The sequence below is a fragment of the Peromyscus leucopus genome, chromosome 3 (assembly GCF_004664715.2).
Source record: "Peromyscus leucopus breed LL Stock chromosome 3, UCI_PerLeu_2.1, whole genome shotgun sequence".
Taxonomy (NCBI): Eukaryota; Metazoa; Chordata; class Mammalia; order Rodentia; family Cricetidae; genus Peromyscus; species Peromyscus leucopus.
In genome coordinates, this window is record NC_051065.1 from 93,233,200 (window position 1) to 93,250,525 (window position 17,326).

Consider the following 17,326-nt stretch of genomic DNA (forward strand, 5'->3'; position numbering starts at 1 on the left):
CATTAGGGAAACTGGGTTTTAGATACAGTCATTTTGAACACCACATTTCCTTTGCGTCCTCTTTATTTTAGTCTCTTAAGTCTACTTTGCTTTCACAATTCCTATTACAGCAGGAGCTTCTTGGTGTATCTAAAACCTACATTCATCCCCTATATCTCTTTCTCAACATACATTTATATTTAATTTATATGTATTCATTGTATACAGCACCAGGTTCCAATTAAATAATTTCTTTAAAGCATATCAAGTGTTTGAACCATAGTCACACCTTTCATTTCTTCTCTTCAATCCCTCCTTCCCTGCTTGCCTCTTGCCACACTCTTTCTCCTAGTTTCCCTTGCATTCTCATGTAAATAAATGTGTGGGGGAGGGGTGGGTGGGGAATGGGGGTGTAGTTTAATGTATCTATAAAGAATTCTAGAAGCTGAGGAGACAGGTCATGATTAAGAGCATTCTTACCAGGAAACAGCTCAGTTTCCGGAATCAGTATGAGGCTGCCCATAAGCAGCTGTAACTCCCACTTCTCATGGCATCTGACACCCTCTTCTGACCTCCCTGAGCACTTGCACTCATGTGCATGACCCACACACATAAACATAATTAAAAATAAAATAAACCTTTTTTAAAATAGAATTCTAAGATCCAGAAAAAAGAAAATGTGCAATATCTGTCTTTCTACATCTCACTTATTTTGAATAATATGATTGTTTCCATTTATATTTATTTTCTGACAAATGACTTAATTTTCTTCTTTATGGCTGAATGAGGTCCCAATACATGCAAGTTTACATTTGCTTTATCAATTTATCTGTTGAGAAACCCTTGGGATGATTCTATAACTTAGCTATTGTGCACAGTGGTACAAAAGCATGCACATGAAAGTGTCTCTGTGGTATGTTGACTTAAGTAAGAGTCTTTGGAGGGTGGGTCATATGATGGTTCTAGTTATAATTTTCTGAGACCATCCATAATTTCCATAGAAACTGTACTGATTTATATTCCTTCAAACAGTGCTTAAGTGTCCCTTTCCCCCACGTTCTTGACAGCATTTGTTATTATTTATTGTCTTGCCAATATCCATTTGGACTGGGCTGAGAAGGAATCCTTATGTAATTTAGATTTTCACTTATCTTTTTTTTTTCCTCAGGATCCTTTACATTTCTAATATGTTCACTGACCATATTCCTATTTGAGTACTGTCTATGTTTATTATGTTTTCTTAAGATGATTAGAATATAAAATTTTCAGTTATACTAAGGTTTGAATGGTTTTACTCTAGGAAAACCTTTAAAAGGGAATATTATTGCCTACTACCTGCATATAGCATTCACAACTATACTGCAAGAAATACAGCTGATCTTGTTGGCCCAGGTGTGGGATAGTCATTGTGATACTTGTGCTATGAATGAGGCCACCAAGCATTTATCTGTTTGACAAAACTGTTACATTTTGTTGCTTGATTCATTCCTTAACTCAAAATTTATGAATGTTTGTGTAACTTCTCCCTATCACTTAGCAAAACACTTGGCCCTGGGAAAGGGTAGGTATTAGGGAAAAACAAAGCTTTCTCTCTATCTAATACCCTTGGGTCAACGTGATCTTTGTTATCAAATCTAACCAAGACTGAGTTGCAATTATCAAGGCAGTAATAAAGCATAATTCTAATTGTACATTTGCTCTTGCCTCTTGTGTTATTTCTGAACTTGGAGGTTTCACTCAGCACAATGCAAAATTTAAGCAATAGATGGCCCCTACCTATCAAATTATTACCCTCAAGCCAAATATAGTGCATTACACATGTTAGGATGTGTAGTGCTTAGAGGCAGCTGCTATGCCCAATGGATAGAGGAGGGAAGGGTTAAGAGGAATTGGGAGCAGTGGTCATTGTTACCATTACGAAGAATGTTCATTGCTGCAGACCACCCAAGTAATAGTTCAAACTTCTGAACCAAAGATATCTGGGCTCCCAGCACCTATAATTCAGAGATTTCCCCCAGCCATTTGTGTGAGTTTCCCCACTGTGTGGTTATCCAGATTGGTAAATGTCCACGCACCCGTGCACTCTGCCCAGCAATGAGCTGATCATCCTCAGTCTGAACACTTGTCCGACTACGCACATCGTAATCTTCTTGCTCAAAGTCAGAATCATCTTCTAGCTCTTCTGGAGTCTACATAACACACACAAAAAAGAGAAAATTAGTTCACCCTTACCCACACAGTTCATTTCAAAGTCTAAAAAGCCCCAAAGAAACATTTACAGCATCTTACATGTAGTCTGATTACCTGTGTTGATATCATCTTCAAGACCATGGGAACCCATCAACTGATGAATGAATAAAGCAAATGGTGTACATTTACACAATGGAGTATTACTCATCTGTTAAAAACCATGACATCATGAAATTTGAAGGCAAATGAATGGAACTAGAAAAAAATCACCCTGAGTGATATAACCCAGACACAGAAGGATAAACACAGTATGTACTCACTTGTAAGTGGATATTAGCTGTAAAGGATAATTTTCTTGAGTTTGTGTAGCACTCAAAGAAACTGTTGGAGATAGATAAGATTGAATCCATAAGCTAACCAAGAAACCCTTCCCCTCCTTACAAGTAGACAGCGTGTATTAAGGGTTTGCCACACAGTTTCTTTGAGTGCCACACAAACTCAAGAACATTTCTTCACACTCCTTTGAGGGGGACAGTGTTTATTTTTTGTTTTGTTGGCATTTTTAACCATTTTTCAGATAGGAGACTGAAGAATAAGAGGTATTAAATTTGCTTGAAGCTTTTTGGTTGGTGGTGATGGTGGTTTTTCGAGACAGGGTTTCTCTGTGTAGTTTTGCTCCTTTCCTGGAACTCACTATGGAGACCAGGCTGGCCTCAAACTCACAGAGATCCACCTGCCTCTGCCTCCTGAGTGCTGGGATTAAAGGCATGCGCCACCACCACCTGGCAGCTTGAAGCTTTCTAAACAGGCAATTTGAATTATGCCCTTAAGACCATCACATACTGCAAACCCTAAGATGATCTCTTCATGAAGTGATGTGCATCTTGTACATGAGAGCAAGGCTTCAGCTCAGCTTTCCTCTGCAAAATGTCTCCTGGTACATAGGAGAAATTAATCTGTCTTTCGATAGAAATTCTCAGAGGCCTGTCTTTCAATAGAGATACAAGTGTAGCAACAGTACTGATGATACTGGTGCTCATTGCCCCATTTTCATTGTGCTGACTACCTTGGCATCTTTAGTCTAATTTATCAGGTGTCGTTACTGATGTAGCCTTGAGATTGGTCAGTCAGGCATAAAATGGGGTTGTTCAAGCCAGTATTGCATTATGCCTAGTGATTTTTCCATGTTTGGGCATAAAAATAAAAATCTTGGTTTTCCTTCTCTTTGGCATATCAACTTCATTAACATTCACTCAGTCATCTACAGAAGCTCAAATTTGCTTTGTAGCAATGTTAATAGAATGGGGAAAATAAGTTCCCAGTATGCATTCTGTCAATTAAAGTGGGGATGAGAGAGAACCGGGTTTAAGTAACTGGTTATGTGTTTACTGTGGACAGAGGCAATTTTCTGTGATCATCCTCACTTCTGGAATGTACTGTGAAACAATTGCAGCAAGTTGGTAAATTCTCCTGACAGATGAGATGACAAGATTGCAATCACTTTCATCACAACTTCTTAAAAGAGAGAGAAAAAAATAAAATGAAACACCTCACTCAAGAGAAAAAAGCAGCATATGCCAGGGCCTATGGGACTGTGTCCAAACACTGCAGTGACCTGGGCATTTATACAGCCAGAGAGTCGATGGTAAGCCTCACCTAGAAGAATAAGGCTAATGCTAATGACTCTGAGATTTATGTAAATGACTATAGCTAGGAACCAAAATGAGCGAGAGGGAGTGAGAGACAGACAGACAGATTGAAGCAATAATAGCCTGTGTGAGTGGCCATAGGGAGGAGAAGGTTTGGTTGAAAAGTGTTTACTAATCCAACAGGAGTTTGAAACTCTGACATCCCCATATTCATGGCTTTTGAGGCTGGCTTCATAAGAGGGAATTCATACCTAGTGCTGAAAATCTGGCCCAAAGACCATGACTGGGAATATTAAAGGCCTTAGAGGAGGACCTCCTGTTCTTTCACTAGATGGTCAAATCATCAAAATACATTTTCAATATTTATGTTTATATCCACAGCCTTATGTTGCCTTCAATCTCAGCCAGAGAAGCTTATTTTTGCAGTGATAAGGGTTAATCCACAGAGTAGTAATTAGTCAAACTCCCAAGAATAAACGACTGTGAGTATTCGGCCTCAGATGAGATATGTATCAACTTTTTCCCCATCCAAGGCTCAGGGACATCAGAGAAGAAGGGGTAAGAAGAATGTAAGAGCTGCAGAATTGGGAAAGTGTTGTAAAAGGATGTCTTCTGGACATGGCAGGGCTGTGGCACACAGGAACTCAAAGCAGCGGTGGTCATCTACACAATACCTACACAAAATCGACCTTTAAATGGGAAGGGATTTCAAAGGCTCACAGAAAGTGGAGGGGCTACTGGCAGTTAATAGCTGCTGGGGGCAGGGAATCACTCATTTTTCTTTGGGAATGTGACAAATGGTAAGTTGCCCATACCCCAGTAGTTGCCACACATGCCTATATGGTTCACTCCAATTGGAATCAAGAGATAATAATAATAATAATAATAATAATAATAATAATAATAATAATAATAGAACATTGTTTGGAAGAAGATATGTTGGAGGGACTTGGAAGGTAGGAATTAGAGGGAGGTAGTCATGGTATATCTGATCAAAATCTCCTTAAGTGTGAGGAAATTTTTAAGGAATAACTAAAATTATTACTTTTAAAAATCTGATTTTAGGTGTATAAATCTATAATCCAAACACAGGGGATGTAGAGACAGAAGGATCCCTAGGGCTTGCTGCCCAGCCAGTCTACCAAAACAGCAAGCTTTGGGTTCAGTGAAAGACTTTGTCTCAAAAAATAAGTAAAGAGCAATAGAGAAAGACAGCTGCCTCTGACCTGTAGTCCACAGGCATGTGTACCAGATACAAACCCACATACATTACCACACACATATGCACACACAAAAAATAAAATAAAAAGGTTTGATATGAGTCCAGGGATCCTAATTTGGTCTTCCACTCAGAAGCGACATGTCTTTGGAAAGTAACTCAGTTTTGTTGCTTTGATGTCTCCTTTGTCATATCATAAAATAAGTATTATTATTTCTATTTTTTCCTGTTGCCCTCATAGAACTCCTAAACAAACTATAAAAATGAACAAATACATAAATTTTGTGATAATTAGTAATAATTAGTATGTTTAATAAAACACAACACCTAATAGCAATAATAGCAGCTATCATCATTTACCACACACTATGGGACAAGCAGTTAACTCAAGATTTAATTCATAAAACCCAATGAAATAAATTCAGTTCCTGTTTTATAGATGGATGAAGTGTCTCCAAGTTTTTGTGATCGTTAACTTTAACTGTCAATTTGACATAACCTAGGATCTCGTGAGAAAAGAGTCTTAATGTGAATGAATCTAAATTAGTTTAGAGATTGTCTTCATTAATTGATATAGGAAGCCCGGTCTCATGGTAGGTGGCACCATTCTCCAAGGAAGAGGTTCTGAACATTGTAAGCCAGGACAGAGTTAGCACAGAACAAGAAAGTAAGCTAACCTATATGCATTTATGTCTCTCTGCTAATGACTTCAGATGTGACTAGCTATTTAGGTTTCTGCATTGACTTCCTTTTACTAATGGACTGTAACATCGAATTTAAGTCACTTAACCCTTTCTCTTCTAAGTTGCCTCATGTCAGGATAGTTTATCACAGAAACATAAATGAAACTAGAGTAGCCTTCAAGCAAAATTTCTGAAGTGTTCCCGTTAGCAACTGGCAGAATGGAGAAACAAGTTAAAGAACCCACAATCTTAATGATTACAAACAGCACAGGCAAATAGATGAGTGTGAAATGTTTTCACGTCTCTTAAACAAGATCAAACACATACAGGCTGCTGCTATAAATAGTTCTGTGCATGCACAGTCTGCTGACTGTTATTTTTCTGTTGTGCAAGGACCTTACAAACTAAAGAAGACATGGCAAACTATAAATGATTTGGAAGTAATCCTAAAGGAACAAGAGGTATATTATTAGATGAAATTTTAAGATCAAGACTTTAGAATGTGGATTTCACTGAATGGAATCTAGAGACTTGGGGGATCAAGCCTCAATTACACAACCTATTACTTTGAGGGAGGACTCTTCACTAGAACCAAAACACCACCTTGGGCATAGTACTAGTTTCCTGTGTCTACTACTGTCTATTTATTGGGTTCTGAGCATGCATATTTTTGGTAAACTGCTTCTGAGCTTTTATCTCCTCACATCTGTTTTCTAAGCCTATAAGTAACATGTGCCTATTACAGAGACCAAAGTATGTCCTGTACGTTCTCCAGACACATACCAGATGTCAGCTTCAGAGTTCTGGTGATTAGCCCTCATCACAGCTTTTACAACAGAAGCCAAATGCACATCTACTGAACCAAAATAAGATGCTGATGAGTTTAGAATTGTTTCACTTGGACACATAAGGAAAGTATATTAAGTACCATTTTTAGAAAGTTTCAAATGCATATGAGAATTTCACTGAAAGAAGAAAGGGAAAATACAGGTTGACTAGATATTTTGGGTAACTTAATAGAAATCACTTCCAAATGGATTCCCAATAGAGATCTATAGCATTAATGTTGGTTGCATAAAACAACAACAAATTTAAAACAACTAAAATTAGAGATCTAAAGCCAATATAAAAAAAAATTCTCCCTAGTTGGGACTAATTAGCCATGGGTTACCAGGAAAACCTCCTAAGTGATCTTTTCACAGAACAATGAGACTCTTGTGTTCCATACTCTATTCACACCAGCATTGCCAGAAAGGACTCATTCAGATATGAGATAGATCATATCAAGTCCCTCTTCAGAGCTCTCCAATGGCTTTTATCTCATCTGTGTGGTTCTTAGGTTTCCACAGTTTCCTAACTGGACCAATTACAAAGTTATCCCTCTGCAAAAGAAGGCTCTGTTCTCTCCATAAAACCTGTGCTCACCTTGAGCTCTTTCTCCCTTACCCTGCCTCTGTTTCTTCCATAGTTCTATGTTTGGCATTAAATATATTTGTTGATTCTCGGTAAACACAAGAAAGAAAATCTTGTCTTTGTTCACCTTTGTATATGGGGTAGGTCTGACAGTATGGGACATTCCATAACCCATTAAAAAGAGCATAATAAATTATTTCTCATTGATGGTGTTAGGGAAACAATGCTAGGACTATGATTGGCTGTCACAAAGTAAAACAAGGTACTTAAGCAGTTTTCCATCTTTCATTTGCTAGTTAGGGGAAATATTTTAACTTTAACTGCTGAAATTTTAATATTATTGACTTCTCTAGCAAATTCCATATTATTAACCACCTGGAAGAAACCTCAAATGAACAAAATGATAAAAAGAAAATTTTAGTGGACCTGCTAAGTACCAGGTCTACAAAGTCCTTGACTTTAGCAATAATAATGCTTTCTCTACTTGCAGAGAAGATAATTAGCTGATGACCCCAAATTACAGTTAAACTGCAAATTCCATACTTTACTGCTTCATAGCATCCCCATGGTCTCAATGTTTTCATAATGCCTCTAGTCTGAATAGTAAAATTTAAAAAAAGTCTAACAGTTATATTGATTATGCCATTTAGCCCAACTAATCCATTTGTGTGATCTAACTAACATTATAAAACGTATTTAAATATCAGTATCAATAAGGACCTCACTGATTCTCAAGATAGCATTTTATCATATGGATAACTATATCATATAAGCTAACTATATCTCAGCTTCACAAACACACCATGATATCAACACACATGTACCAACCTAATGGTTAAACAGTAAAGTACTCCCGCTAATATTTGTTAATACAAGATTAACTTCCATGTTACCCTCAAAATTTTAAAATTTCTAACAATGTTCCAAAACACTTTGGTACACAGTACAGGAGAGCTATAGCAAACTATAGACCTTGATCAAACCACTGTATCGGGCCCTACAATTTCATTGCTCTGCCTTTGAAATCACCATACATAAATAATCAAAGGAAGGAGGATAATTATAAATATTTTGTGTAGAGATATTATAGAAGACAACCACTCTTTAATATAATGTAGATATCTTGACACCAAGATACTATCTAACCATTATACTTAATTGCCAATAGTAAATCTTTATGCTTTTACTCATCTTAATTTCCAAGAGTAAATAAAAAGTATTTTAAGTGTGTGCTTGATCCTCATTACCTGCAGATTCCTCATTTGTGAACTTATCTCCTCACCATATCTTATTTGTAATACTCTCTTCAAAATAAGTAATCTGTAATTATTCCCAGACACTAAAGTACTTCTCTCCAGCTAAATTCAAACATGACAGGGCTCTGTCTCTTTTTTGAACACTCATACTTTGAACCACTGTCCTTTCCATGGTCTATGTAGTGCCACATTGTATGTGGTTTTGGCTAATGATTCCTCCATTTAAAATGGCAATCAAAAGCGGTACTGAAAGCTTGTCAAAGGTTGGCAAAGGTAGTGATGTATCAAATGTTCCTAAATCGTGTAGTCAGAGAAAACACCCACATCAGATAAGCTGTACTCCAGTAAGAGTCTGTGCTGGTGTCTATGAGTTTAAGTCTAATATCTCAGTGACACACGTGAATAAAGGTGTCTTTAGACAAAAACACACATGGAAAGGGAGTATATATTGATCTTGGAGGGAAAACATGACCACAGACTCACAAGAATCTAACCCTAAACCTACATTTCACCCCAAAGCACTGACTCATTACTAATCAACTCATTATTTAGAGAGAATGCTTAAACATTACTGCTGCAGATGAGGAGATTGATGTGTGATGGTCACCCTGGTTTGCATATTTATTTTTCAAATGCCTTATGAATATAATGAGAAAATTTAATACATATCTGCCTATCACAGAGGATAGTTTTCATTAAGAAGCAAATGAACAAGAGGCTCATGAAGTAAGGGGAAAGAACTGTTCCATGACAGGTTGGACAAGTGAGTGGTCATGTAAAGTAAGATTGGAATCCAGGAAACACAAACTTAGTCTACATCTGAGGGCTGCCTGGAGCTGTCCTGGAACTCACAGACAACTATATCACCATTAAATATGTATTGATTGTTGAGAGCTGAGGTGATGGAGAATTTAACTTATCATGGTCCTTTCTATAGTTATCATTCTTTTTAATGACTTTAAGGAGATTTGATTCTTTTGTAAAGTATTACCAGCAGTTTGAGAAGGGGTTCACAGCCATGTCAGCTGTCAGGAAAAGCACACTTTACATCATCACTTTTTTCTAACCTCATACAATAGATTTTTCTTAGTCCATTAGATTTAATAATTATATTAAAAATGAAGCCATGGAATTCCTTAAATACAAAGGAAGCCAATTGCTGAATGGATAAGGTCTTCAAAAATAAAAATTTATATCCACTGTATGTTTCTCTATTCTACTTTTAAGCATTTTTTTTCAAAATGTTGAGATGGGAGAAATGACACTCCCTGTGATGTCAATAAGACATTTAATCTAAAAATTGTGGATTTTTTTATGGCTGGTGAGTGAAAAAAATGAATGATGGCTATAAACCTTCTCAGCCTCTCAGATAAATGGTTGTCACAAAAATGTGAAGGCTAACAAAGCAGAAAAATGGCAAAAGAGGGAATTTGTCTTGAGGATTATAGTAGGGTTTAGTGCAGAGCACTTGGCAAGCATAACTCTCGTGCTCTGTTACCTTATTTCACAAGTTAGCACACAATGAGAAAAGGTCTTTAAGAACTCACTATCCTTTACCTCCCTACTCTAATTCTCTTATCTTTTTTTAATCTCTGTCATCTTTCAATCTTCTGAATTTGGACAGGGGCACTCTCACTTATCTCTCTTTCCCTCCCTCCTCCCTCTCTTACTCCTCTCCTCTGTCCCTCCTTCTCTCTTTCAGTGTATGCCAAATAATACAACCCAATGAAGGGCAAGGAGGAAGACAACCATCTTTTCCAAAAATGTACAGTCTAAAGAAAGTAATAGTCATAAAAGGAAATAGTGTGATAAATACTATATTCAAGCAGAATCTGTTATAGGTGTTCAAAGAAGGGAGTCATTATTGTTCAAACTAAATATGGGGAAAGAATGGTTAGCTGAGTCTGGAAGGATGGTCACAGTCATAAAATGAGTAAATTAAAAGCACAAGAAATTGAAGTTCAATTTCTATGTCCAAACTCAAACTCTATGTGTTTAAGTATAATATAACCTGATAGAGTTTTATTGAATGTTATAGTCTTTTAAAGTTGATTTCATCAGTCAGTTACAGAGACAGTTCTGGAGTTTGTAGTTAAGGAGTCTATGGCTACCTCAGCCACTAGCTCCTCAAAGCTAGGGTGCTTTAAATGAGATGGGTGCAGCATGCTAAAATAGTAACATTGTGGCCACATCTTGCTAGGGAAAAAGATATAATTAATTTCATTTACTACTTCTAAAAACTATTATCTTTATTTGTGAGTATGGGCATGTGCCTGTTCAACTACATGTATACCACTTTTGTGTTAGTGCCTTAAGATTCCAGAAGAAGGAATCTCATCACTTGAAACTGTTAATGCAGGAATTTGTGAATCACTCATTAGGGGCACTGGGACCCGAAGCCATGTCTTCTGTGAGCAGTAAGTGCTCTTATCCACTGAGGCATCTGTCCAGCCCCTCATTTGCTATGTTTTATTCTTTAGTATATGTATTCAACTTTTTAAATAATACAAATAATTGGTTCTCATGATTATATTATTAATTATTCCCTTGGGATGATACTGCAGAAGCTCATCTCTCAAATCAATTTTCAATGATACATATTTGCTCTTAATTATGCTTCTCTGGATGTAATTATTTGAAGGAAGAACTCCATAACTGATGAAATTGTCTCAACAATACTGTATTAAGTGGTTAGTAAGGTAAGAAACTAAAGTAAAACCTACAATAGAATAATATGCAGCAGCTAAATTCTATGAAGTAAGCTAGGGGTCTTGGAGATAGATTAACTCATATTTTGCATGGATTGAACAAGTTACAAATGATACAGCATACGTTTAAATCCCACTATAGTGTGTACCTTGTAGTTTTGCAGTATGGTTTATTATTTGGACAATAATTATGAAAACTCACTCATACTTGACATAAAAATGTGGAGAAAGAAAGCTAATGAAGTAGTCAATGGGAGGAGCTTTCACATAAGACTACCTAGCTTTATGTATAGTAAACTCTAATTATGTTGCTGCTATATTCACACCACTAAGGTGAAAATGCTTCACTTCTTAACAACTCATGATTCTCGGATGATCCTGGTGTGAAGACAGTGTCTACAAGGGGAACAAATTAAAAATAACAGGGATTCTACCAATTCACATGAAACTTAGAGAAAAGAATGCATGCCAGAAGGAGCCAGAACATTATATGTCAGGGCATTCAGTACTGAGCTGGGCTCGTTGGGACTTACTTACTCAGCCATTTACATGTAAAAAGCCCATATGATCTGGTATGCTAGAAATCAAACATCTTTGCAGATTACATTGAGTAATTAAAAATGAGGAAGATATTGTACTTCTTGGGGACTCTATAGAAGCCTCACATACCCTGATCATCAGCACAGCCTTTCTGATGTCCCGAACACCATCATACACCAGGCGGGAGGCATCGATGAACTCGTTCTCCTCAAATGGTTGAGGGACGTTGGCACTCAGGGCTTCAATGGCAACCTCAACTTGTTCAGCAAAGCGTGGCATCACTGGGTGAACAAAGGAAATGACAGTAGATCAGAGAGCTCTTCTCTTGCTGTTCATCATTCCAGTCCTTGGACAAAGTTAAATGTAGGCCTTTTGGTCCAGGTTTGAATAGGCCTGAGTTAGTCATCTGGTGTCACTTACCTCAATAAAAGAAAGCAAATTGTTATTTTGTGCAAAGTGATGACTTGTAAAAGAGAGGGAGAGAAAGAGAGAGAAAGAAGGAAAGAAGGAAAAGAAAGAAAAAAAACTTATGACAGCCATTCAAGGTGGTGCAGGATAGCTAATGGATATAAATTTTACATTTATGGCAACCTGAGTTAGGTTTTACTTTTGCTAGGTCCCATTAATGAAAATTTGCCCAAATTTTCTTCATCCTTTTAAATCTGCTTCTTTGTCTATATAATAGTTAGATTCAGTATTATAAGTTATCCAAAACTATCAGTCTTAAACTGCCCTTAGAAAATATCAACAAACATCTAATTAATACCAGAACTTATAAACATAGCCAGTATATAGCAGATATTTGGATAGAAATGCAAGAATTAAGAAATAAAGAAGATGATGAGGAGAGATGCCATAGAATGACCATTTGAAAAAACAAAAGAAAACGGGATTGACTCAGCAGAAAGACGTACAAGAGGAGATCAATAGGCTCAATGTAATTTGTTCTATTTTTTCAATATCACCTTGGTAAGAAAAAAGATGCATGTGTAAGTTCCTAAAAGGCTAATGCCTTCTTTACATGGAGAGAAATCTGGGTACACACACACATGTGCACGTGCGCATGCGAGCACACACACACACACACACACACACACACACACACACACACTCACACACCTGAGGTCAGCAGAAAGAAAGCTCACTGAAATATCTGTAATAATGCCATAGATCCTGGAAAAGAAAATGGTGCTCATATTTTTTTACTCTTGAAAATCATAATTCAATTTTCTAAGCTGTTATCTCATAGCAACCCATTCCTATGGCAGATGGAAGCCAAAAGCACAACTCACTTTATTTACAAGGACAATAAAATAGAAACATCATTTGTCTGCATCCATTTCAAGTTTTCATGCCTGGTTCATCGTTATGCTCATTTTCACCCTCTTGGATACTTTGACATTCATTTTAATCCCTGATGTGAGGAGCTCTGCTAAATTACTCTCTAGGGTCAGAGTACCCAAGGTACATAATTCCTAGAGAAGGGCACTTGTACTAGAAAAAAAGCAAATGATTTTTTTTTGGAAGAAGAGAAGAGATGGGGGAGGCATAAATATTCTTGCAACAAGAACTATCAAAACCAAAGTGTGAATTGGGCAGTTTTCCTTTCCCATGTGAATAATGAGGATTAGTGCCCCATACCACCTGAGCTTTCCATATAGCCAATGAGCTGAATCCACACGGAAAGAATTTTGGGGCTATTTAGTTGTATTGCTTTAACTGTGAAGTGAAACAGAAGTGATTGGCATTCTAATTATGCTCATTTGGTCAATATAAATGTATACATATATATGAGAACATCACACCATGCCCCATAAATATATGTAATTATCCCATGTGAACTCAACATAAAATTCTAAAAACCTCTGTTTCTAAAGTCTATATATTAAACCTGGGTTCTTTCCCTTATCCCTTTATGCTGAGAATCAACTTTTTTATGGGATTGAAAAATATGGATAATTAGAATTGATATCCTCAAGTATAAGAATATTTTTGTATGTATTTGACATTTAGAAATGAGTGTTTTACTTAAATAAAATCATAACTTTCTTTGGCAGAAAGTTCTGAGTTACACTAATTCCACTTTATTTGATATTGAAAATGGCATGTTTGTGGCTATAGATGAGTTTACAGATTTATATGCAGCTGTCAGTAGTACTTAGGTGTATAAAAATTCCCTTACTGTCAGGATGATAAGATTGCTTAGTGGGAAAAGGAACCTCCTGCCAGGATTGACAAGACCTGAGGTTGATTCCTAGGACCTACATGGTGGGAGGAGAAAAGCAGCGCTTGCAAACTAACCTCTAACCTCCACAAACATGTAGCATGTGCACAAATACACACAATAAGTAATAAATAATAGGTAATTTTAAAAGTCCATTACTCCATTATATATCTAATAATCAGAACTGTTACATGTAAGTAGGATACATACTACAAATTGATATGAAAATGCCAGAAAAAATGAAAAATGATGAGCAAATTCACAGAAAATAATTTCATATTACTGATAAATATACAATCATATGTTTTACATCATTAACTGAAAATAGAAATAATGTATCATTTCATACTTAGGATGAGCAAGCAATTTAAAGCATGATAGTCCTTTGGAAATGTGGACAGGAAAACCTACCTACTATAGTTGGAACTGAAAATAACAATGCATCTTCTTAACCACCACTACCATGAATTATGGTAAATGACTCTTCACTCTCAAGCAGGTAGTTGGGTCATAACCTAGGGTGTGGCCAAATATCAACTTCTATAGAGATGCTGACTAGACCGACTGATCAGTCTTTACCTTAGAGTCACAAAAAAATGTCTTTGAGCCTCTGTATTTGTGGCTTTGTCTTTTTAGATCAAATGTTCCAAGAGTTGAGAAACAGAACATATACAATAACTGAAATTGAAAATAATTGCTCTTACAGGATATTTTTAATAGGCTACATCTCAGACTTATTCTGATGTATCCAACTAGACTAACTCTGGTGTGAGTAGGAACCACCGTGAGATGCTTGCTTTTGGTCCATGGGTACTGTATCGAAGTAGCACAAATGGGCCAATACATGCAAATAAAGAAATAACCGATGCATTCAAGTCCTGAAGACAAAGCTTGTGAAGGAAAAGAAAACAAACAAGATAATCACTTGTGAGATAATAGAAATATGCACAAAAGAGTACAGTGCATAATTTAAACATGCATGTATTTCTGTGTGTCATGCATGGTCTGAAAAACTATGTGCTGTCTTAAACAGAGTGTTTCCCTTAAAAGGGGAGAAGATGTTGTCTGGTCTATTAGTCTCTGTTCTTGAATTTTTGGATACTTTTTATAGTTCAAATATTTTTAAAGGTGTTAAAAGTTATTCTGTAAGTTATATATTTCTTTGTAGAATAAGGCTCTGAAAAAAATAAAATTCTATTTTATCGCCCACAACATAATAATACAAAATCTGATCAATGGTATTAAAGTGAGTAATTGTGAATGAACCATCGTGTATCTTTTTATGTTAAATGTGGTGCCTACCACTTAGACCCCAATCTCCACAAATACATATCTCTCTGCACAAATATCTTTTCTAAGTTTAACAGGACAAGGAAAATGTGTCCTTTTTTGTCTGTGCAAAGTTATTCTTGAGAAATAATGGAAGCAAGAAAATGAAGTGATGGTAAGGCTTGCTCTAGCTACCTTCAGACCCAAGGGATACTGGAAAAAAGATAAAATGTAAAGGAGCTACTTTGCGAAAATTATGTCTTTTATATTTTGAGATTATATCATTTCTCATTTTCCTTTCCTCTCTCCAAGCCCTTCCATTTAACCACAGTCTCTTACAAATTCAGGGCCTCCTTTTCACTAATTGTTATTAAACACACACACACAAACACACACACACACACACACACACACACACACACACACACACACCTTTTCCTAAATATGTAAGTAAAACCAAGAAATATGAAATATCAGAAGCTATATTTATCAAATCTCACTCAACTTTTAAAACTGCTTATGATGCCTAAACATGAACTGAGCAAGATCAACAACAGACATGTTAAAGTGGACAGGGAAAAACCTCAAGTCTTCAACTCTACACAAAGAACTGCAGGCAACTAAGAAATGCTGAGAGTGGGAGAAATAGTTTTCCCCAGGGAAGAGCTCACAAATTGGCACCCAACACTGAAAGGTGTGCACTATTATTAATGAGGGATACTATTTAGAAGGCTGCTCTACTTGGACAAGCATGGAATAAGAAATCTCTCTTGTGAGACTTTGCTGGTAGAACCCTGGAGTGAATGACCATGTTGCTGGCCATGGTATCATCAGAGAAGGCAGAAACAGGTACTTTTATAAAAAAAAAAAAAAAAAAAAAAAATCAGTTTTCCAAGACACGAATGGTTGGGGTAAGAGCAATAACTGCTTTCTTTATGCCCCATTCCCAAGTTTATTCCCTCAGGGCCAGGTCAGTTGCTATTTGTCCTCAACACAGCTCTGTTCTTTACACAGTCCCTCCCTCCTGCTAGCTTTCCTCCTGCTTTACATAAAGTCCTAAGTCAGGAAAGCAAAGGTTTAGTAGAACAATGACCCATAATGGCTGGACCTGGGATTCTCAGTTTAACTATGAATTCTTCCAAATGCTTAATAATGTCTAAAACACGTCCTTTCTCCAGAATATTGAGATGGGGCAGGGGGAGTCAAATACTTGCCTCACTTCTTCCTAATTAGGACAAGGCTTCACACTGCCCTTGTGATTCTCACCTCATATATCAACAGAGTTGCTGATGTAGGTTTATATAATTAGAAGCTTTTTTTCTTTGTGAATTGCACCCAAAAATGTAGACACCACTTTGCAATTATTAAGCAGCATGCTGAACTGTTGTTCTTAATAGCTTATGCCCTGAAAGGGTGATCAAAGTTAAAAGTAAACTTACATTCTAACTACACTTTCACATGCACATTGCATACTGGGCTGCCAAATGATGACCTTCTAAGAGGAATGAAATCAAAGTTAATATTGCATATAAAAATCAAGGTCATACTAGTCTAGTGCTGATTGAGATCTAAACCATGGGTGAGGATTTTGGAAATGAATCTTCACAAGAGGCTTCAGAGGTGAAGTTTCAGAACCCAGGGTGATTCAGTTTACAGGAATGACAAGCTGTGCTACAGTGCAAACCAGACTGTGGACAGCCATGCGGGAAAGGAACAAGGTTAACTGGGTGCAAGGGAGAAAGGAGCACAGCTAGACTGTCCAGTGTCTGAGGAAGTAAGCAAATCTATGCACCCACCTTAGACTTCCCAGTAATCCCCAACAATGCAAATGTATCTGAGCATCTGATGCCTGGGTACTGTTGACTTCCTTCTCTGGTTCAGTCACATAGCCTAGCCTTGCACACATCCAAATGTTTCAATTAGACTGAGTTATGCCTATTGCCAAATAGGACATGGTGGGTGAGGGGTAGGGTGGGGAGGAGGTCGTGCTGATGAACTGTGAGCACGAATTTATTCTCACAAATGGAAATACATACTCTTCCTTCTCCATGGTTAGGTGAATGCCTCCACAACTTTCCTTATCCAGTTCAACTGCCATTCAGAAACCTTAATTCCTTAAGATTCCTTAATTCCTTAATTCCCTGGATATCTGAAAGCATGTGCAGCTACTACCATGGTTGTTGGTACACTGAAAGG

At 36.9% G+C, this 17,326-nt stretch overlaps 1 protein-coding gene across 1 annotated transcript in view; it reads right to left on the reverse strand.

Moving 5' to 3' along the window:
* The window catches only part of Ctnna2 (catenin alpha 2), a 1,102,240-nt gene that overhangs the window by 58,856 nt on the left and 1,026,058 nt on the right, over window positions 1-17,326 (reverse strand). Inside the window, 2 exon segments of the mRNA XM_028871390.2 lie at window positions 2,055-2,168; window positions 11,767-11,918. Of these exon segments, the coding sequence (XP_028727223.1) occupies window positions 2,055-2,168; window positions 11,767-11,918 (266 nt within the window).